At 36.2% G+C, this 22,305-nt stretch overlaps 2 protein-coding genes across 2 annotated transcripts; both read left to right on the top strand.

Moving 5' to 3' along the window:
• Window positions 1–728: 728 nt before the first annotated feature.
• Window positions 729–1,586, top strand: LOC142644138 (uncharacterized). Its single transcript, XM_075818816.1, has 2 exons — window positions 729–1,168; window positions 1,271–1,586. Exons 1-2 carry the CDS (start codon window positions 729–731, stop codon window positions 1,584–1,586), a joined length of 756 nt encoding a protein of 251 aa, XP_075674931.1.
• Window positions 1,587–3,325: 1,739 nt separating this feature from the next.
• Window positions 3,326–4,738, top strand: LOC142644139 (uncharacterized). Its single transcript, XM_075818817.1, has 2 exons — window positions 3,326–3,717; window positions 3,928–4,738. Exons 1-2 carry the CDS (start codon window positions 3,326–3,328, stop codon window positions 4,736–4,738), a joined length of 1,203 nt encoding a protein of 400 aa, XP_075674932.1.
• Window positions 4,739–22,305: the final 17,567 nt, after the last annotated feature.

The following is a 22,305-nucleotide window of genomic DNA, read 5'->3' on the forward strand; positions in this document are numbered from 1 at the left end:
TAAGAAGGATAAACAAGGCAAAGCTTCCTCATCATTTCTCTCAACCTACTTTTACCATCTATAACGGGAGGACTGATCCCGTGGAGCATGTTAGCCATTTTAATCAGAAAATGGCAATTCATTCAAATAATGAAGCTTTGATGTGTAAAATTTTTTCTTCTAGCCTTAGGCCGGTAGCCATGCGTTGGTTTGATGCTTTAGAAGAAGACTCTTTAGCATCTTTTGAGGAGCTAACAAGAGCGTTCGGGGCTCGGTTCATAACATGCAGTAGGGTCCCTAAGCCTTTAGATTCGTTGTTATCTATGGCAATGAGGGAAGGAGAGACTCTTAAAACTTACTCAGATAGGTACTGAGAAACCTATAATGAGATTGATGGCGATGTCGAAGATGTGGCTGTGAGGACTTTTAAGGTGGGGCTCCCTACTGAACATGGTCTAAGAAAATCGTTGATGATGAAAGTTGCCTTAAATATACGCCAGCTCATGGATCACATAGATAAGTATAAACGAGTTGAGGAGGATCAAATTTAGGGTAAAGGTAAAACAAAAATGTTCCCGGAGAGAAAAGATCCTCGGGGAGTGGGTTAGTAAGGCAATCGCCCCAGAAGAGAGCCTCTAGGTCATTCATCGCCGATAGGGACTCCTTTAGTTAATTCATTGTTCAAAGAGCCAGTGTATCAGATATTGGAGAAAATACAGAATGAGCCTTATTTTAGATGGCCTAATAAAATGAGTAGAGATGCATCCCTGAGAAATCAAAGCCTTCATTGCCATTATCATCAGGATAAGGGACATACCACAAAGGAATGTAGGACGTTACGTGATCATTTGAGCCAGCTGGCAAGAGTGAGGAAGCTTAACCATTTCTTATGTCAACCGAGAGGACAATTTGAGCATCATAGGGATGGATCGCACTGTGGCAATACTCCTCGACCAGAGTTGGGCACCATAAACATCATTTTAGCAAAGCCAGGGGGAGAGTTTGGGACATATTCCAGGGTCATGTCCGTGCGGAGTGGCCTTGGAGATCATGTCGTGGAGACGGGTAATCAAATTGCTAAGAAGGTTAAGTTGTCGGAAATTCCTACCTTAGCTTTTTTTGAGGAGGACAAGGAGGGAACATGCCAATCGCATGACGATGCTTTAGTAGTTACTGTTCGGATCGGGGGGTATGATGTGAAATGAGTTCTAGTTGACGAAGGAAGTGGAGCAGAAATTATGTATACCGATTTGTTTAATGGTTTAAATTTGAATGCTGAGGACCTTGAAAGGTATGACTCACCGTTGGTAGGCCTTGATGGAAAGCCGGTGATTCCGCAAGGGATGATTAGATTGCCCGTACAGGTTGAGGACGAGGAAGTACAAGTTAATTTCATAGTTGTAAAGGTCTATTCACCTTACACGACCATCTTGGCCAGACCATGGTTGCATGCCATGGCTACAGTATCGTCGACTTTGCATGTAAAGGTCAAGTATCCCACCAGTGGACAGGTAAAAGTGTTATTTGGTAGTCAGTCAGTGGCCAGGAAATGTTTGGTATCTGCAATCATTAGGACAACTGAGAATTTGGAGATAAGGGCAGATTAAAAAACAATATAGCAATTAAAGAACCCTACCTTGGGACATGGTGCCAAGATGGGTGGAGATTCAGCTGAAGACCTCGAGATGGTATTAATAGGGGAAGATGAGGAAAGGTATTTCCAGGTGGGATCCCATCTGCCTGTTTTGGAAAAAATAAAGTTGGTAAAGTTTTTGGAGGCCAACATTGATGTTTTTGCTTGGACGATGTATGACGTCCCGAGGGTCGACCCTGAGTTTATTTGTCATCAATTAAATGTCAATCCCAAGGCTGTGCCCCGCAAACAGCCTCATCGGCGTGCGTCTCAAGATCATGTCGAAGCTGTAAGGGTAGAAGTAAACAAGCTGAAACAAGCTGGAGCTACTAAAGAGATTTTTTACCCTGAGTGGCTTGCCAATAATGTGGTAGTTAAAAAGAAGAACAGGAAGTGGAGAGTTTGCATAGATTTTACTGATCTAAACAAGGTGTGCCCAAAAGACCCTTTCCCCATTCCAAGAATCGATCAGCTAGTAGATGCTACTATGGGACATCCTCGGATGAGTTTCGTGGATGCTTTTCAAGGTTATCATTATCATTATCTGATCAGGAGAAAACAACTTTCCGTGCCCCCAATGGCAATTATCATTATCGGGTAATGCCTTTTGGTCTCAAGAATGCAGGATCCACCTATCAGAGAATGGTGACTCGAATGTTATAGTCACAGTTAGGGCGGAATATGGAATCTTATATTGACGATATGGTGATTAAGAGCAAGAAGGTGGAAGAGCATTTGGCAGACTTGGAAGAAACATTCTCAATCCTGAGAAAGCACAAGCTGCGTCTGAATGCCTCCAAGTGCTCTTTTAGGGCCAGTTCAAGGAAGTTTCTTGGTTAAATGATAACGCATCGAGGAATCGAAGTTAATCCCGACCAAATTAAGGCCATAGTTGGCTTACATCCGCCTCGTAATCCCAAGGAGGTGCAGAGGTTGACTGGTATGGCAGTTGCATTAAACGGGTTCATCTCTTGATCCGCGAACAGGTGTCGTCCTTTTTATCAGCTCTTGCACAAATGGAAAGATTTTCAGTGGACTGAGGAATGCGCTCTAGCCTTTGAAGATCTAAAGCAATATTTAGCTAGTCCACGGATACTATCTAGGCTGGAGAAGGAGGAGGTGTTGTACGCCTACCTGGAGGTCATTGATTATGCTGTCAGCCTTGTCCTCGTATGGAATGATGATGGAATCCAAAAACCTGTGTATTACGTTAGTAAATCTCTACAAGAGGCTGAAATGCGTTACTTACCCTTGGAAAAGGCAGTGTTAGCTATTGTACATGCTACGAGAAAGCTTCCGTATTATTTTCAAGCCCACACGGTAGTAGTGCTCACCCAACTTCCTTTACAAGCTCTCCTAAGGAAATCAGATTATACAGGCCGAGTAGCAAAATGGGGAACAAGGCTTGGAGCTGATGATGTCAAGTATATGCCCCGAACAACCGTCAAAGGACTAGTCCTTGCTAATTTTGTGGAGGAGTTCACCAAGGATAACCTTGAGAAAGAAGAAGTAATCTTAGCGGTGACATCTACCTTACCCATCAATGCTCCCCCATGGGAAGTGTATACAGATGGGGCATCTAACCTAAAAGGAGCAAGAATTGGGATTGTGTTGATTACTCCCGAGAGGTTAATCATGGAAAAATCATTACGATTGGGTTTCATAGCCACCAAAAATGAGGCCGAGTATAAGGCTCTTCTGGCAAGAGCTTAAATGGTTAGAAAATTGGGGGGAGAAGTGGTAGAATTATATTGTGATTCTCAGTTAGTCTTTGGGCAAGTCAATAGGGAGTTTGAAGCTAGGGATGAGAGGGTGCAAGGGTATCTCAGTAGGGTGAAGTGTGCTTTAAACAGTTTCAAGAGTTTTATAGTGAAGCAAATCCCTAGGGGACATAATGCTCACGCCGATTCATTGGGTATGCTTGCCACATATTTGGGATCGAAGCTTCCTTGGGTGGTATTGGTAGAGGATATGATAAATTCCAGTCTCCCCAGCACATCGACAGTTGGTATTCACAGTATTCAGGTGGGACCGAGTTGGATGGACCCTATTGTAACCTTTTCAAAACAAGTTATACTGCCCGAAAACAAGACTGGGGTAGAAAGGTACACAAGAATGCTACTCGTTATTGGCTCTCCAAGGAGCAGAAGTTATACAAGCGTTCTTATTCGGGTCCGTATCTTTTGTGTGTACATCCTAAAGCAGTAGAGCCCATGTTAGAAGAATTACATAAAGGCATATGTGGGAGTCACACTGGTGGGAGCTCCCTAGCTCATCAGGCTCTAACCCAGGGATATTGGTGGCCAAATATGCAGAAAACCTCTTAAGATTACGCAAAAAAATGTGACTAGTGTCAAAGGAATGCGCCAAAACATTCATCAACTAGGGGGAGTCTTAAACCCATTATCCAGCCCATGGCCATTTTCTCGGTGGGGCTTGGACATCGTTGGACATCGAAGATGGCTCATCGTCGGCACAAATTACTTTACTAAGTGGGTAGAGGCTGAACCACTAGCTAACATTAGAGATGTAGATGCAAAGAGATTCATCTGGAAGAATATTGTTACTCATTTTGGAGTCCCACATACTTTGATATCTGATAATGGCTTTCAATTTGATAGTAAAGCCTTCAGAAGGTACTGTGGGGATTTGGGAATAAGGAATGGGTATTCGACACCAGCTTATCCTCAAGGAAACGGTCAAGTTGAGGCCACTAACAAGGTCATCTTGGCTAGACTGAAGAAGAGGCTAGATGATGCTAAAGAAAGATGGGTAGAAGAATTGGCTCATGTGTTATGGACGTATCGCATTACCCCCCGTAGATCGACCGGTGAGACGCCCTTCTCAATGACATGTAGGATGGAAGCAGTAATCCCTCTAGAGTTAGGATTTCCAACCTTGAAATCTAAACAGTATAGTTTTGAAGGCAATCATCGCATGCTCCTCGATAATTTTGATACTGTTGAGGAAAGAAGAGAAGTAGCAAGCGTGAAGATGGCCAACTATCAGCAAAAGCTCAAAAAAACATATGACAAGGGGGTGAAATTAAGGCCATTAATGCCAGGAGATCTTGTATTAAAAAAGATAGTGGGGACAGCAAAAAATCCTGCATGGGGTAAAATGTAAGGGCCTTATAGAGTCACGTCTGTAGCAGGTATGGAGGCTTATTACTTGGAAGACTTGGATGAAAATGTAATCCCTCGCCCTTGGAATGTAAACAATATGTGGCGTTACTATTATTAATAATATAATATCCTCTTTTGTTGAATACTTTGCTAATATGTCTTACTTTGCCATTCTTTGTTGGTGCATTAAAGTAATTATTATTACGGCAGAGTCTTCTAAGTGTTAAACTGAACCTAGGCCTTGTTCGGCCCCTCGGGCCACAAGCTTAGGGAAAATTAACATGTTGGCAAAATCTTCTAAGTGTTAAACTGAACCTAGGTCTTGTTCGGATCCTCGGCCACAAACCTAAGGAAAATTAACATGTTGGTAAAATCTTCTAAGTGTTAAACTGAATCTAAGCCTTGTTTGGCTATTTTGACCACAAGTTTAAGGCAAGTTAACATGCCACAAAAGCATTCTAGGAATAAGGTACAATTAGGTCTTAGCTTAATTTTTGGGGGTCATAGCCCTGGAGCGTAACAAAAAAGCATATTCTGCAGATTCTAAGTCTAGTTTCAGGTAAATGTTATGTACTAGTTTGCAAAAATTTTATAAGTTAATGTACTAGTAAAGTTGTGGTAATGTGATAAAACCCCACGAATCAATTACTGAGCAAGAAGGACAGGAACAAAATATGTGAAATAAAGAAAATGAAGTCCATGAAATAAAATGTATGTACAAAACTGTCTATAATAATAAATAGCGTAAATATAAAATAATAATAATAATAATAATTTCAACGGATTGTTTTTGTTGTTAAAACTAGAGACCGATACAACGCAACAAACAAGGCACCATTAATTCATTGGCCCATTATAAAAAATGTCATTAAGTTCCTCAGGCTAAAGATTCAAGCAGTTGATTGTTTTTCCTTAGTTTCTTTTTTCTCTTACTCTTTGTCTTTTTTCTTCCTTTTCGACTGCACAACCTTGACCACACCCTCTTCATTCTCCACGATTATCAAATCAGTTGTTGGTGGCATGTCTTCTCTTTTTCCTTTGCCTTCCTTTAGCAAAAGCGGAGGAAGGATGTTGATCTGGGGGAACCGTGAAAGAAGGAGGAATGGAGCTAGAGTCAGCTGGAAGCTTTGGAGGAGTGGGTGCTAGTTGTAATGCGGAAGGGTAATATACTTTGTCTGGAGCCCAAAGCTTAGACTCAGTAGATACTCCCGCAGCATCCAAGGCATGGCCCCACACTTCCAAGCAGAATGAACGAGCAACATCCCTGGGCTGAGCAACAAGGCTCTCTGCTGTTTTCTTCATGCTGGCATCATATGCTGCTTGCTCAGCCTCAGCTTTCTCTTGGTCTTTAGCCTCTAATTGTTTCTGCGTTTGTTTCAGCTCTACCATCGTAAGAGACAGTCTATTTTGGGCTTTTTTCTGGGCTTCCAGTGCATCGACCGCTTGTTTCTCATAGCTCTGGAGTGCAGACTCTGCATTCCTATGGGCCTTTTCAACCTCTGACAACTGGGCAAGGGTGTCCTTCAGTTCTTGCTCCGCCTCAGTTTGAGCCTTTACTGTAGCTTCCAGACTGTTTTCAGCCTTTCTTGCTGAGTCCAAGGAATGATCTACCCACTCCTCAACCATAAAAGCGGCTTGGACGGCCTACCAAGGACACAAGTTGTTAAAAAGAACAACAATGTGTATGTTACATCTAAAGAAATAAACTTGTGCTAGTACGGAGATATGATGTATTACCTTAGCTAGGTCTTGTTTCAAAAACAGGAAGACTTCTCTTTTCCGGAAAGACATTAATTCAGCCATATCCTCAGATAAGCATAGCGCTTTCTCCAGGCATTCTGCCACCAAACTTGAGCTACCCTTCTTAGGGTCCCTCAGGTTGGCATCATCAAGCACTGGATTACCTGAGCTCAAAGTGAAGATGGGTCTCCAAATTAAAGCCTTTCTAGATTGGTCTCCGCTCGTCTCTTTAGAAGTCCCAGTGTGTGCAGACTTCTTGGGCTGCCCTTTTTCATCTTAGATTTCCTTAGCGGGTGGCTTAACAGTCTCTTCTTCCTCGGTTTCTACGGAGCTTTTGCCTCCTTGACCTCTTTTCCTTTTCTTGTCTATGACCTTAGCAAGTGAGGCACGTGTCACAACCAGAGTGACTGGTCGGGGTAGTACTACTACAGCTGGGGAAGAGTCCCTAGCATGGGCTTTTAGCAGGGCAAGGAGATCTAGTTCTTTCTCTTGAAAACCCATGTCTCTCGAAGAGTGAGATGCGGAAGTACTAGGAGTATCTTCGCAATAAACGACTTTGAAATCTTTTTCTGTCACCTCAGGATGAATGGGCTCGGGTGCAGTCTTATTTTCCTCGTACTCAGAAGAGATGGGGGGTTCTTGGGAATAGAGGAGTCGGGCTGCTAGTGGTGCTGGAAGCTGGGCGTCTTGGGTCCCCTCTGAAAGAGGTTCGGTCAATAAAAAACCTGGTACAGTCACGTCAATTACCGCCAAGTGCAAATCCTTGGCTCTAACAACGTTTTTTGGGCTTTGAAAACACTTAGTAGAGGGCTTGTAGCCGAGAATAACGTGTGCCACTCTGAGTTGTCCGCCTGTATGCAAAAATATCTCCGACCTGAGGATTCTGTTTAGGTCTTGGAAGTTTACCAAATGTTTAGCTGAAGCAGTGTGATATTCGTCTGCCACAAAGGGTGAATACCGTTAGTGAAATTTATCGAGTACAGAATCATTATGTAATAAAAAATCCCAAGTCTTGCTTCGGTCTTTGGGAACCCTACCTGTCTCCCCTTCTTGGGTAGGGCAGTGTAATCCATCGTACCAATGCCCCGAGACAATAAGGAAATCCTCGTCCATGCCTTTGCTCGAATCAGGCAGTCAGGAGATTAGCCTAACGGTGGGAACCCTACACTTCATATAGTACTTAGTTTTCTCTCCCTTTTGGCAATTGTACACCCAGTTTACGTCGTGCCAAGTAAGGTTAGTCCCCATCTTACGGTTTATGGCATTTGCACACCCCAAAATCCTAAAGATATTGGAGGAACATTGGATTGGGGTTCATCTATAGTTTAGGAGGAAATCCCAAGTCACCCTCCCCATGGGAATTTCCATCCCACCTTCAATAAAGGCGATCATAGGAATTACTACAAACTCGGGAGGCCTTGGTAGGACTAACCACTCTCCTTCTTCACAGTGTTCAATTTCAACAGCATCAGGAATTCTATACTGAGCCTTAAAAATTGCCCTCGCCTCATTGGTATTTACTAGCTTAGCATATCTACCCATTAAATTTTATAGAAAGAATAAAGGAAAAAAAAGAAATCACAAAAGAAGAATCAACAAGAAAACCAACACACCTCTGAATGAACGCTAAAATTGCTCCTTGGGAGTTTCCTTTCCTTCAAAATGCTCAAAATGAATCTCAGCCAGCCCTAGGTCTTGTTTATATAGAGGCAAAAATAAGCGGTAATTTTCCCGCTCATAACTAAGGGGAAAATCAGAACGGTACAATTCTGATCGAGCCGTAGAACATGGGGAGACAAGGAGCCGCCTGACACCATAAATGACCGATCGTGAATTCCAAAGCGTCAAGAACATGTCACAAGAAGCGAAAGGACGTTACCACGTGAGAAAACAAGTGGCACATGGATAGCTTTTTTGCAAAGTTAAAACTTGGCTTTTAATCTAGAATAAATAGCACAAGTTTTAAGGGGCTATTGTGGGGGCCCAAGGACCGAGTATGAAGATCAAGGAACGAAAGAGATCTTATCTATGATGATGGCCGAGGACCCGAAGACCCGAAGACGAGGTTGCTTGGAGAAGTACAAAGGGTAGACTAGTGATATATGGCCAAGAGAGTGAAAATATTTGGGTTGAGGGTAGATAGCATGTGGACTCTACATTGATTACTCTGTACCTAGTTTCTTGGCCGCATTAAATGAGAAACAACAACTTTATCAACCACATTAATGTGGAGGTGACCTAAATAGTGCAAAATCACAACTAGCCAGTTCCTTTCTACTGCCTTCTACAAGCAATCGGACAAGTGTCAACATGAGAAAGGGGTTAGGTGGAAGATGGACGTTGGAGATGCAAGGAAGAGGGAGTATATATAAAGATGAAGGGGGCTAGAAATAGGAGGAGGACAAAGTGAAGAGAAAGAAAAAGAACTCTGAAAACAGTAGGAATAATGATAGTTGAATGTAATATATTATCCTCGGGCAAGCTTGTTGGGGGGGGGGGGGTTTCTAATTCCTTATATATTGAATGGTATCCTCGGGACATATCTGTCGGTTATTGTGTTGTTCCCTCTCTATAAATTCTTTGTTTTGGGCCTAGGGTGATTGGATCCACTTGCAGTTTTTGAAGTGGGCTTAATATCTGGTTGGAAATTTTGGTCCTTACAATAACAATAGGTAAAGCTGAGAGAAAATCAAATTAGATTTCAAATTGAAATTCAATTAGAGTCTAATTTTGCGCCACTTGTCCACCTAATCTAAGTTTTTAAATTTTTGTGCCAAGTAAGTTAATTCAATGTAAAAATTAGATTTCAATTAGAATTTCATTTTACGATATGTGTCCCATCTAATCTAAGTTTTTTAATTTTTGTACCAAATGGGTTAATTTAGTGTAAAAAACAAGGAGTCCAATATAAGTAAACCATAAAAAACATAAATTTTTGAATGATTTTATATTTATGAGTCTTTTTTATTTAGAACTAAAAACAATTCAAGTTTATAAATCATATATATATATATATGTATATATATATATATATATATAAGTAAAGACGAGAGAAAATCCAATTAGATTTTAAGATTTTAAATTAGAATTCAGTTAGAGTCTAATTTTATGCCACGTGTGCTATCTAATAAAAAATTTTAAAATTTTGAACCAAGTTAGTTAGTTCAGTGTAAAAATTAGATTTCAATTAGAATTTAATTTTATGGCACGTGTTCCATCTAATTGACGTTTTTTAATTTTTGTACCAAATAAGTTAATTTAGAGTAGAAAATGATGAGTCCAATATATATAAATTATTAAAAAAAACATAATTATATATCTAACACTATATATAAAATTAAAGGAAGAGAGAGTTTGAATTATTTTATATTTATGAGCATTTTTTTATAACTAAAAACAATTCATTTCGGCACAAAAATTATATATATATATATATGTAAAACTTAGAGAAAATCCAATTAAATTTTACAATTGAAGTCCAATTTTGCGCCATATGTCCCAAATTATTTATTTTTAGAGTGAGTTTTATTTCTTAATTTTGGAATCAAATGTTGGACCATATCATAAATATTCATTCAAGTGAGTTATTGTATAGAAAACCAAAGAGTCTAGAATTAATGAATATAAAAATATTTTATAAATGGACAATTTACATTTTCTACCTAATAACATTCATACAAGACTTTTTAAAGAGTTAAAAAATATATAAGAATGACTATAAATAATATTCAAATTATATATGTAAGATTATTATACTATACATCTTAATGTATATCTTTTAAGTATATCCATGCATATGCATGGGGTTACAAGCTAGTATAATAATAAACTCGGCCAAACTTATTTCACAATCCAAAACGAATTTGAATTCAAAACAGATATAGAGGCCACAAAGAAAAAATTATTAAACACATAGGCATTAATTGCCTTCAATTATGCCCCAAGATAATTGATATTAAATGCATAATGACTAATTAAAAAACAATATGAGTGCATTTGGATACCGCTTATTTTGCTGAAAATTAAAAATAATAAAAAAATAATTTTCGATTACTGTTTACACTAAAAAATATTGTTCATGTCCCATGAACAATGCACTAGGCGTTGGTTCAAAAAAAAAAAAAGGCTGAAAACGCAAAACGTGGCCATGAACGTGGGATCCAAACACTCACTACGTGTATCTCTCTCTCTCTCTCTCTCTCTCTCTCTCTCTCTCTCTCTCTCTATATATATATATATATATATATATATATATATATATAACACACTTCCTAATATATATACTTTAACAGTATTGAATAAATAAATTTTAAAAAATCCCAAAATGAGAAAATCGCTCATAATTGCATGCGATTTGTTTCCATAAAGTGCATGTTTTGACTATCCAAATTCAAAATGAAGTGCATTTTTTTTTCTAATAACAATAATAATATATATATATATATATAATAGACGAAGTTGAGAGAAAGTTGGTTCCTGCATTTAAGGACGTGTTGACAAATAGGATAACTGCCTACTTAAAATTCAAACACGTATATAGTTTTTAAAACATACAGCCGCCCGTTATAACGCTTGGCTTTTTAAACCCGACCACGTTTGCAATTAAAAAAAATGTGTAAATTAAATAACCGATTTGTTTTTTTTTTTTTTTAAAACACCGTTTGACTGCCTTTTTAGGTATGTTAAAAATAGAGAGGCAAAGAACGGAGAAGGAGAGAGAGATCGAGAAATCAAAAACTACACGCTCTAAAACTGAAACCCAAAACACACAATCATCCATTCTTTCCATTTGTTAACACAAACGGCCAAAAGAAAAGATTTTCCCTGCCGATGAAAAAAAAAATAGAAGCCCATTGAAATATTTCCACAGTTTGCAATCAAGAATGGAAAGATGTCTCTCACTTTCCTGACAAATTTCTTCATCTAACTGTCCGTTAATTTCTTTCACCAGTGAGTTTTTATCTTCGATTTAAGTTTGTTTATTAATTATGATTAGGTTTTGATATTTTGTTTGGATTGTTTTTTATTTTGGTATTCAAATTAAGTTTTTCTCTTCACTTTTCAGTTTGACATTTTCATCTGCACGCCCTCAAGTTCAACCAGGTAACAATTTCGAATCAATCAGATTCCAGATCGCTTAGATCTACTTTGATTTTTTTTCATTTTTGTCGGATCTAGGGTTTATCATTTGTTCTTTGGATGAATATTTTGCTTTTGTTTATTGGTGATGTTAGTACTCTACTTTGAGTGTTCCGATTTCTATGTATTTCTCCCTCAATTGTTCACATTCTAGATTTCGGAATCGGAAGAGCGATGAAACAAAGAGAGGCCGAGAAAGAGAGAGGCGATGAAATAAAATTGTGTGTGTGTGGGCCGTGCTTGCGTGCAAATTTGAGTAATAAAATTGCTTAACATAATTTCATCGTGTGGTTGTCTTAGTTTTAAAATATAGTCACCAAGTTGCAAGTTACAGGAAATTAGAAATATTTCTAATTGCTCCAGTATTTCTACAAAGTGAAAATTCGGATCTTATTCTAAGTTGCATGTTTAAGAGTGATTTGGGAGGGCAAAGAGTATTTGATCTCAATCGGTTTTGATTGTGTTTGTTTTGTTTGTGAATTTAATCTAGGTATATTAGATCGTGCTCCACTTATTTATTTGGGTGAGTTGAAGCATCCTTTCCAAGTGTGACTAAATGGTTGGTTGTCTCTACAAACGGTGGGTTGATTCCATTGAGTGCTTTTATTTTTCTATTGCATTTCAGTGACATTCAATTACAAACTTTTAGATTGATTTGCACTTACAGTTGATTTGCATTTGACTTTTTAAATTGATTTGCATTGCATTTAGGTGGTTTGAATTAGAATTCAACTAACATTTTATATATAAAGCTGTATTTATATGAAAACCATTATACTAAATTTAGGTTATATTCTAATTTAGAATTCAGATAGTTCAAATGTACATTTTTTAAAAATAAAAATTGTTCTTCTTAAATGTTGTTAGACAGTATATTTATATATTGGTTGCTGCATCATTATGTCATAGAAGTCTTTCCAATTGAATTTTTGGCAGCCAAATCTATTTCCCTAATTTTGAATATCACATGATAACATGTATAAGCTGCAATATCTATAATGTATGAATGGTGATTGAAGTCTGCAAGGTTTTTTATAGTTACCACAAAGTTAACAAAAAAAAAGTAGAAAAATTGTTGACATTTGCTTAGAAGTTGTGCAAACATGATTTTTTTGCAAAACTATAATATGGAAATTGGTTTAATTTGGTTTCTATTTAGAGGCTGTGCAAATTTATTTAATTTTTTTTAGTACTAGGTTGTTGCCTGCTATAATAATTTGATGTTAAGCAAGACTTTGTTGACGGTGGTTATGTAAGAAGGATTTGGTTCTAGAAAGACTGAAGCCAAAAATAGGTAAATAGCAAGCATGATCCTTATAGAATCCATCATGTAGAAAAACACATGCTACATCTAAGTTGAGTAATATACAGAAGCAGAGGTATACACATTCTCTCAATAAGAACCCACCTAAACTATCAAAGCCCCACAAGGTAATTAGAGTAGGCAAATAGAACGAAAGAGATCTTTATACCTTCGTCTATGCAGTTCCTTCAAAATCACTTCTCAATTATATTTACGATTGGATGAATCTTCTAGGAGTTCATTTTTTCTTTTTCTTTCTTCTTCTTCTTCTTCTTTTTCTTCTCTTTTTTTTTTTTTTTGGTAATTTTTGTCAGATATGAGTTTAGGCTAACCTTGGTTGTTTTCTTTTTGAATTGTTTTTATACTCCAGCATACTTCAGTCACCCCCGCTTTGATACTTTTTAGATTTTATGGATTTACTTTATCTTGGATAACAAATGCAAAGAAGGATTCTGATTTATAATATGTTTCTTTTCTCTAAATATACCAGTCCCAAGACTTGAGTACCCAAAACAATCCAAAGGCCCTATGGATTTAGGAAAAACACTAAAACAAAGTAGAAATCTAGGAAAAATGACTATTGTATATAATCTAAATAATCTCTACATGCTTCACTAGGATCATACTATGATAAAGTTGCCACAATTCTTCCCATTTGCCCAAAAGTAATTGTTTGTAAGATGCCCTAGAACACCTGCTGGAATAGGCTTATCAATTGGTTGTGAAGCAGTAGCATTAGTCTTCTGAGAAGGAACATTGTTTACTTCTGGTCTTTCAGTCTGACTCTTCTGAGCAAGTTGGGCATTGATATGTATTAATGTAATACTAGAAAAGGGTTTACCTGTCGAACAAATGGTTGATTTTCATCTCTCTTGCTTTGTCCTACTTATTACTAATGATTTTTATCAAGCTCATATACTTCTGTTAGTTCTCTTTCCAGCTTCAAAATTTTCGGGAATACTAATTGAAAATAAGTTTGATGTGTGTTGTTTCTGAACTGCAAGGTATTAAACATTTGTTTCTGTACTTGCCGTCATGCTAGCAAAAATAGGGGTTTCAGCCAGTTTTACCTATTATTGGATTTGAACCAATGACTTACCGCTTACTATTCAAGGGGGGGTGGAGCACTAAGAAAGAGAAAGCGTTCTCACTATTTGAAATGAAGCAGCAGCTAGCACGCTAAGATCAGAAGGAAAAATAGCAACTACAGAATTCAATTTAATTTTCAATTCCTGTTTTCCATCCTACCTGTTCTGCTGTTTTTGAAGAGTAATTGAAATTGTAGAATTTGAAATCTGAAAGTGTAATGTACATTGTGTGTGCAGCAGCCAATGTAGCATGACCACAAAGCAGAAGCTGCAAAGGGGTATCAAAGATTTGATTGATTTACAGATACTTCTTTTTATTATGGAGTGATTTATATATAGATACTTTATTAGTCATTATGAGAATGAAATAATACTTAAAAATTTGCTATAAATTCTACTGCACCAATAAAATATGGACATCTAATCCTGGTTAAAGACCATTTTAAAATCTGTCTATCAATGATCATATGGAATTTTCAACTTAGTGTTATTTTCACCATGTTTTTAACATGTGCAATTAATCAGTTGGATGGTGTGGAATGGTAAATGTGGGTACGGGTAGAGAGAATATGATATTTTGTATGTGTGTGTGTATATATATATGTGGCTTGCGGAAAATTGTGTTCATGCTTCTACCTGCACTTCAACTTTGTAGTTTCCCACAGGTTCAAAAGATTAAAATAATAGTGTGTTGAATGAATGGACCAAACTCCATATTTTGGGCAAAAATCCAGGTTGAAAGAAGGGTTATAAACATGGTATTAATTAGTAGTGCTTTATCATTAATAGTAATTTTTAAAGTTTGCAAAATGAACTATTTTGATTGCCATGCCAATCTAGACACTAATGTGTTATAAATTTGGCATATTAGCAACAAAAATATGGAATTTATGATTGGGCCTGTCGGGATAAATTGATTAAGCCCAAAGTTGATGAATCACCCATGGTCATGATTATAATTATTTTTTATTATATTAAAAATAGTTTTTTTTTTTTTTGAAAAACCCAAAAATACAATTTAAAACCTGTGAAACTTTCAGGAAAGAACCCGCAAAAAAAGAAAAAGAAAAAAACCACGAAAATGAACAACTAACTATTACATTTGTTGATGCTAAGTTACGTCTGTCTTTTAGAAGAACACCTACACATTAACATCATTATCTGAACAACTAACCATCAACCCCCTTCCCTATTTTATCATCACATTAAGTATAATATGCTAAGTTGATTGTTTTCTAATTCATAAAATGATCCCGCGCATTGCAAGGGTTAAACACTAGTAATAATAAAAAACGAAGTAGGTGCATGGAGCCATAAATTCACATGCTATAATTTAGTAAAAAAATCATAATTAGTGCATAAATCAATTGTTATGTCTTAATTGTTTTTGTAATATAACAAGATATTCGGCCAAAATTATTTCATAATTCAAAACGAGTTTGAATTCAAAACAGATATAGGGGCCACACGGGAAAAAAAATACACGCATAGGCATTAATTGCCTTCAATTATGCCCCGAAATAATTGTTATTAAATGCAAAAATAATAATTAAAAAAAAAAAAAAACCCTTCCAAACGTATACTTGTGACAGTATTGAATAAATTTAAAAAATTTCAAAATGAGAAAATCGCTCATTATGCCACAAGGTAATTGTTATTAAATGCATAATGACTATTTTTTTTTTTCATTTTTTCAAAACAAGCCTTTCAAAAATCTCTCTCTCTCTCTCTCTCTCTCTCTCTCTCTATATATATATATATTAACCCATTAATTTGGTCATTGTTTGCTATTGTTTTGAGGCGAAATTACAATATTGGTCCCTCAAGTTTACCTTGTGTGCGCAATTGGTCCTTTAAGTTTGAAACGTACGTAATTGGTCCCTCAAAATTATAAAATGAGCAATATACATTTTTTTACTAACTGCCATTAACGGTGTTACTTATGTGACTAACGGACAATAACTTAACATTTTATTTTAATGATGTATCATATTTTAATTAAAAAATTACAAATTAAAAGTACACATGATAAACTTTATTTTACAACAGTACCAAATTAAAAAACAAACTCTTTTTTTTTCTACCAATTGTAAATATATCAAAATTCGTGAGACCCACTGATGTGAACACAAACAACTTCTTCTCTTCTAAATGACTTTTTCTTTTCTTTCCTTTTTTTTTCTTTCGGCTCTTTGCACAAAACCCACATATTGTCTTCTTCTTTTTCTTTTTATTTCCTATCTCTCTTGCACGAACCCACACACTGGTGGTCTAAGGTCTTCTTCTTCATTTTTTGTTTTTTTGTTTTTTTGTTGGTGTTTACTATTTTGCTGTTTTTGTGGTCTTCTTGTTTCAAATAAAATAAAACCCAGTTGAATTTAACCCCACCAACAAAACAAAATTCATAAAAATAGAATCTCAAACCCAGAAAACAAAACCCATTTGAGTTTAACCCTCACCCACAAAACACAAACCAAATGAAACATTTAAAGAAAATAAAAGAAAGAAACAACAAAAGAGAAGCAAAGATGCTGCAAAGTGCTATATGAGACATGTCCTGCTTTTTTGCTGCTATGCCTCTACTGGGATTCCGTGGATTTTGTTTCATCCCGTGGAGTGTCTTCAAATGTTTAGCTATTTTAGTTTACTCTGTTTTTGTATTTTGCTGCCGTCTTGTGTAGTTGTTGTGTTAATATATGTCTTGTTAGTGTGTGTATCTTTATCAGCCCGGTCGGGCTGTGAAGTTCGTGGTGTTGTAAGACTTTTTAAGGTGTTTCTATTTACATTTAATAAAATTCCAATTTACGCAAAAAAAAAACAAAAATATAAACAAAAAAAAAAAAAAAATGTTGGAATCTGTTTCTGTAATTTTAATTTGTAATTTTTTAATTAGAATATGTCATATCATTAAAATAAAATTTCAAGTTATTGTTCGTTAGCCACATAAGTAACACCGTTAATAACAGTTAGTAAAATAACTTATATTGCTCATTTTGAAAACTTGAGGGACCAATTGCGCACCCTTCAAACTTGAGGGACCGATTACGTACACATTGTAAACTTAAGGGACCAATATCGTAATTTCGCCTTGTTTTAACCCTTGCTTGCTTAAGGCTCAAGTCCAACGTTTAGCGCATCTTTGAACATTGGTTTTAGAGTCCAATGTTAGGCGCATGTTTGAATACTGGCTTTCAGATTCTAAAATCGATTACAGTGAAAGCCCAAGTTCAATTCTTATGTGCATCCTTGAAATATATCTTTGGACCCAAAACCAATTAGGGTAATAGCCTAAGTCCAACTCTTGAGGCCCGTGTAATCAAAGAATTCAAAAGAGTCAAAATGATGTATGAACTCTAACTATAATATATATGATCATGCTTTGTCAAATTCACATAAAGTTTGCAGTTATTTTTCCTTCAACTTTACCTATAGTTCATAGGTACACTTATCCCCCATCAAAAAATCAAAATTCAAACCTAGTAGTCAGAGGATTAGCCCAAGAGTCAAGTCCACACCTTAGCCAAACTCTACAAACCCAACATCTAAGTCCGTTCCCTTTGTTTCTCCTAGCTTAGTCCAAACCCAACTAACCTACAAAATGTTAAGCCCATAATCCACTCTGTAAGCCCATTGTCCTCCTTTAAATAGTCAACTGTGCTAGTCAGCTTGGATAATCAGACAATGATCTCTACCATCTTTTTTTTTTTTTAGATAGTTTTTTATCATTAGATTAATACACCAATCAGTTTTTTGGTGTAGGCAGTAATAGAACTCCAAATCTCTTATTCAACTATTAGAGACTTTACCAGTTGAACTAACTGAAACTGACATGATTTCTACAATCTAAAAGACTGCTTGATTCACCTAGATTTCAAGAAATGCCTCAACATTAGTATAAGAACCTAAATGAGAAAGAAGAAACCACGACACCCAACAGTTGCAGTTCTTCAGGGACGGACCTAAACTAGGGCAGGGGGGCCATTGCCCCCCCCCCCCCCCCACAAAAAAGATAAGCTTTTTTTTTAGAAAAAAAAAAAGAAAAAAAAAAAAAAGAAGAAGAAGAAGCTAGTGTATATATATGTGATGAAATTTTAAATTTTGGTCCTAATAGCCCCCCAATTTAAAAAAAAAAAAAAAAAAAAAAAAACTGGTATACATATGTAACTTGAAAAATTAAGATTTATCCTTAAATATATATTTGGATCTCCTCTGAAATAGCGTCGAGTTCCATTTTGATAAATATGTTGAAATGTTTAAGAAACACTTATTTTATATGTTATACTTTGTTGACATTTTTATAATATCAAATATTTAAGAAACACTTATTTTATATGTAGTATTTTGTTGAATATGAAATAGATGTTAGTTTTTATTTTCATAAAAAAAAAAAATTTGTTTTAAACTCCCCCCCCCCCCCCCCCACTTTTGAATCCTTGTTCTGGCCCTGCAGTTCTTCAAAGCCAATACGGTTCATTCGATCACATTTATCTGTACAACAATCCTAAGCCATGAAGGAAGTTTGATGAGCTATATATGCCTTTGGACAAGGTTTTTGAACAACTCAAAGTCAAATCGTTATTGAGCCTATTGGAATCAAGACCCACACCAAACCCTTTGCCAGGAAACGCTAATCAATTTAGATGATTGGTCACAACACTAATAGATGCATCCACTTAAGATATGCCATTTAAGATCTCGTTGACAAAAACACTATCACTTCACCATTACTATGTCAATCTAACTAATGCTACAAATACAAACTTTTTTATAACAATTTTACAAAACTGCTAATGTGACAAATTTTTATTGGTTTTCAATTAGGCTTATCACTATCATCACTTTTTTTATTTTCCAATAAACATCCGTCATATCAGCTGTTTGTAAAATAATTCATAACTTTAATATTTTTCTTTAAGAAAATTAAGGATAAAGTGTTTGTAAAATAATTCTTAATTTTCCATATGTATTGATGTTCTCTAATATATATAATACTCTAATTTCAGTAATTTGTGGAAACTTGCCCAATGAACAATCCGCTTTCTTTAAAATACTACCTTTTATCATAAAAATTGAAAATTAAAAGATTAAGAAAAAATTGGGCTGAATTCTGTTTTTTAATATATAGAATGTATATATTTTTTAGAGAGTATAGAACATTTATATATATATATACATATATATATATATATATATATATATCTTAAAATAAAAGCAAGTGGAAAAAAACTACCACATTACCTCGTAATAATACAAACTAAATAAACATCTTATTATTCTTAGTCACTTTCTTTCTTTCCTTATTCTTCTTCTTTTTTTCTTTTTCTTTTTTTCTATTTTTAATGGGGTTGAAAGTTGACATTTTGCAATTTCCGATGAAATATGGAGAAACAGAAAGATCATGAGATGGTCATTCTTTACATTAGGATTTGTGTGTCTATTTCTTAATTGGCAAGTTCCGAAAACAGCATTGAAACCCATATATTAAATAAATAATAAAAAAAGACTTTGATTTTGTTAAGTTCTAAGTACTTAGGAACTAATGTATTAAAACTCTTGTAGGGACATTGGACCCAATAATTTATAAAGGATGGCCCAAAAAAGTCTATTGGGCTAAAAACCCAATCCGAGGACATCACATGATCTAGGAGTACATGAATGTACCTCATAAAAAAAATGTGAGGTAAAGATGTGATAAACGAGTGAACAATTATGTCCGAGGAAGATATTAGTTCTCGGATATTAAAGCCGAGGTCATAGGAAGAGAGGTTTAATATCCCCAAACTATGTTATAAAAAAAACCTATGGCTACGGGAAGACACGGTACACGTGGAGGACAATAAAAGAGCAGTGGAATATCTAAGGTAAAGCTGCTACCACCGCCCACACATTAAAAATTCTGCAATTGATATACTGACTGCATTAATGGAAGAAGGAGACCTGAGCATGAGGTTTGGAACTTGGTCCCTGACCCTAGAGGATTTCGGAGAAATTTGATGGGACAAGTATCCAAAGCCAGCGTTACAACCATGAGGTGGAAGATGATAAAGAGAAGAAGAGGAAGTATAAATAAGGGAAAAGACCATCGGAAGAGGAAAGGCTTTTTCTTGGGGGAGAAGAAAGAAGAGCATATGATAATCTAGCGATCTATAATTGTAATCAACCTTGAGAAACAATACTATAAACTATCCTTGGATTATGTCCGAGGAAGAGCTTTCATTTAAATTCTTATAGTTAAATTCCTTGTTTGTGCCATCGGGCCCAAGACCCATGCTTTCTTTGTTGTTTGAATCACCCTCAAAATCTAGATTTCAAGCCCACTCTCTACAAAATTTATTGTAAAAGGCCTTTCAAGCCCATTCCCTTTGATTGTGGATTGGAAGTTCGAATTGTGTCCTTACAACTCTAATATGTATTGTTGGCATATCATGATCAAAACAAGTGTCTAGTTATGTTTTAGACTTGCTCAAAGTATGTGATTTATGTAAAGTTGGAATCGAGTTAACTACAGAAGTTACTGTGCATTTCTGCCTGACTCGATCGATCGAGAATTAGACTCGACCGATCGAAAGTCGTGCAGATTGTTATTTCTGCAGAATTCCCAACTCAACCCTAAGCTCATATGACGTGTAGAGTTTTATGTTTTGCCCTAGGTATAAAAGGCAAACCCTAGTCACGTTTTTGATGTTGTCCATATTGCTGTTTGTGTGAATCTCTTGTGAGATTAGAGAGGTGCTTACCTTCACACAAGCTTAGGATTATCAAGAAGGAGATTTCTTCGAGAGCTTGATGATCATTCAGTTGCTGCCATAAGAGCTTAAAGATACACAAGCGGGAGTGCTTGTATTTGCTAGAGAATCCAAGAAAGAAGGAGTCCGTGGTCTCGGAGCTTGCACGTGGTCCTGTCAGTAACTTTTTACTGGTGGATAGCAATAGGATGTTAGTGGTCTAAGTCGCTATTGTACAACTTCAATTCTTTCATAGTAGATTCAGGTTTACCTTGAGGATAACTGGGTTAAATCCTCCCCATATTTTTTACCGGTTTGGTTTTCCTGGGTCATCATATCTTTGTGTTTTTATATTCCACACTTTACATTGATATGATTATATGATTGTGTTAACCTAGATCTGGAATTTGGACTAAGTAATAACTTGGCTTGTTAACTAGGTTAATCCAATTGTGGTTTAAGGGGGTCTAAATAACTCTACAAGTGGTATAAAGAAGGCCTTTATACCCCCTTCTTTTGCATTTTATTTCATGTTTCATGCATAAATTCATGCATTTAAGAGAGCTTTTCAAATCTAAGCATTTTTGGAGTTTTTTGATGATTCAAGTCATATTCTCTGAAATTGATCAATGGGTTTTTGTCATACAATGCTATAATCATGATCTATGGTGTTTAATTTGATCAATTTGGTGTTTTGTGAAGAATTGAAAATTCTAGGGCTTGTTTTGATCCGAATTGGGGATATTGTTCAAATTGAGTTTAATTGATGAAATTGGCTTATTGGTTTGATGTAATTGATCATTCTAAACTGCTATCTAACTTGTGTGATGATCAATTGGTCAATCGAGTAACATTTCAACAAGTGGTTTTTCAAAATTTTGGAGTTTTTGTTTTAAACCCTATGCTCAAGCCAATTTTGTGATTCTAAACTCAAAAATTTGAACTTGTTGTCACTGCATTAGAACATGCATCATGACATTTATCTGTTCATGCATCATATAGATTTTTTTATTGTGCTAACTTGCAGTCTGCTCTTGTGTTTTTGTTTTTGTTCTTTCTCTTGTGTCTCTGTTTCTTACTCTAGCACCATGCCTAGGAAGACTAGAGCCAATAGGTCATCCACCTCTACTTCTGACCCTTCCTTTGAGAGTGACAGATTCTTGAGTGCGAAGCACCAAGAGACTTTTGAGACCTTTAACACTAAGAGAAAAATTTGGGCTGAGCGTAGAGTTCTGTTAGATGAGATTAATCCTGCCATTAGGGCAAACTTTGAGCGTCGAGGCTGGTTGTCTCTTTTGGATTTTGATTCTCCTCCTCCAGTCATATTGATTGGAGAGTTCTATTCGAATCTCTCTATTCACCCCTATAATTCCGGCACTCTTGTGAGGAGTTGGATTCGTGGTGATGAGTACACCATTACCCCTTCGGTAGTGGCTAATGCTCTTGGGGTGCCTCTTGTTCAGCATCCTGTTCACCCCTATGATGTGTCTCCTCCCCTAGGCGACATCATGTCATACATCACTGGTACTTCTATCTGGTGGGGTTCTGATCCTCGGATCACTTCTGCTGAGCT

This window comes from Castanea sativa, chromosome 7, assembly GCF_040712315.1.
Source record: "Castanea sativa cultivar Marrone di Chiusa Pesio chromosome 7, ASM4071231v1".
NCBI classification, from domain to species: Eukaryota; Viridiplantae; Streptophyta; class Magnoliopsida; order Fagales; family Fagaceae; genus Castanea; species Castanea sativa.

Coding starts and splice junctions, on each gene's coding strand:
- LOC142644138 (XM_075818816.1), top strand. CDS start 729: ATGAGTAGAGATGCATCCCTGAGAAATCAAAGCCTTCATTGCCATTAT. Junction 1,169..1,270: donor GTTACTGTTCGGATCGGGGG/GTATGATGTGAA, acceptor GGACCTTGAAAG/GTATGACTCACCGTTGGTAG.
- LOC142644139 (XM_075818817.1), top strand. CDS start 3,326: ATGGTTAGAAAATTGGGGGGAGAAGTGGTAGAATTATATTGTGATTCT. Junction 3,718..3,927: donor AACAAGACTGGGGTAGAAAG/GTACACAAGAAT, acceptor CCAAATATGCAG/AAAACCTCTTAAGATTACGC.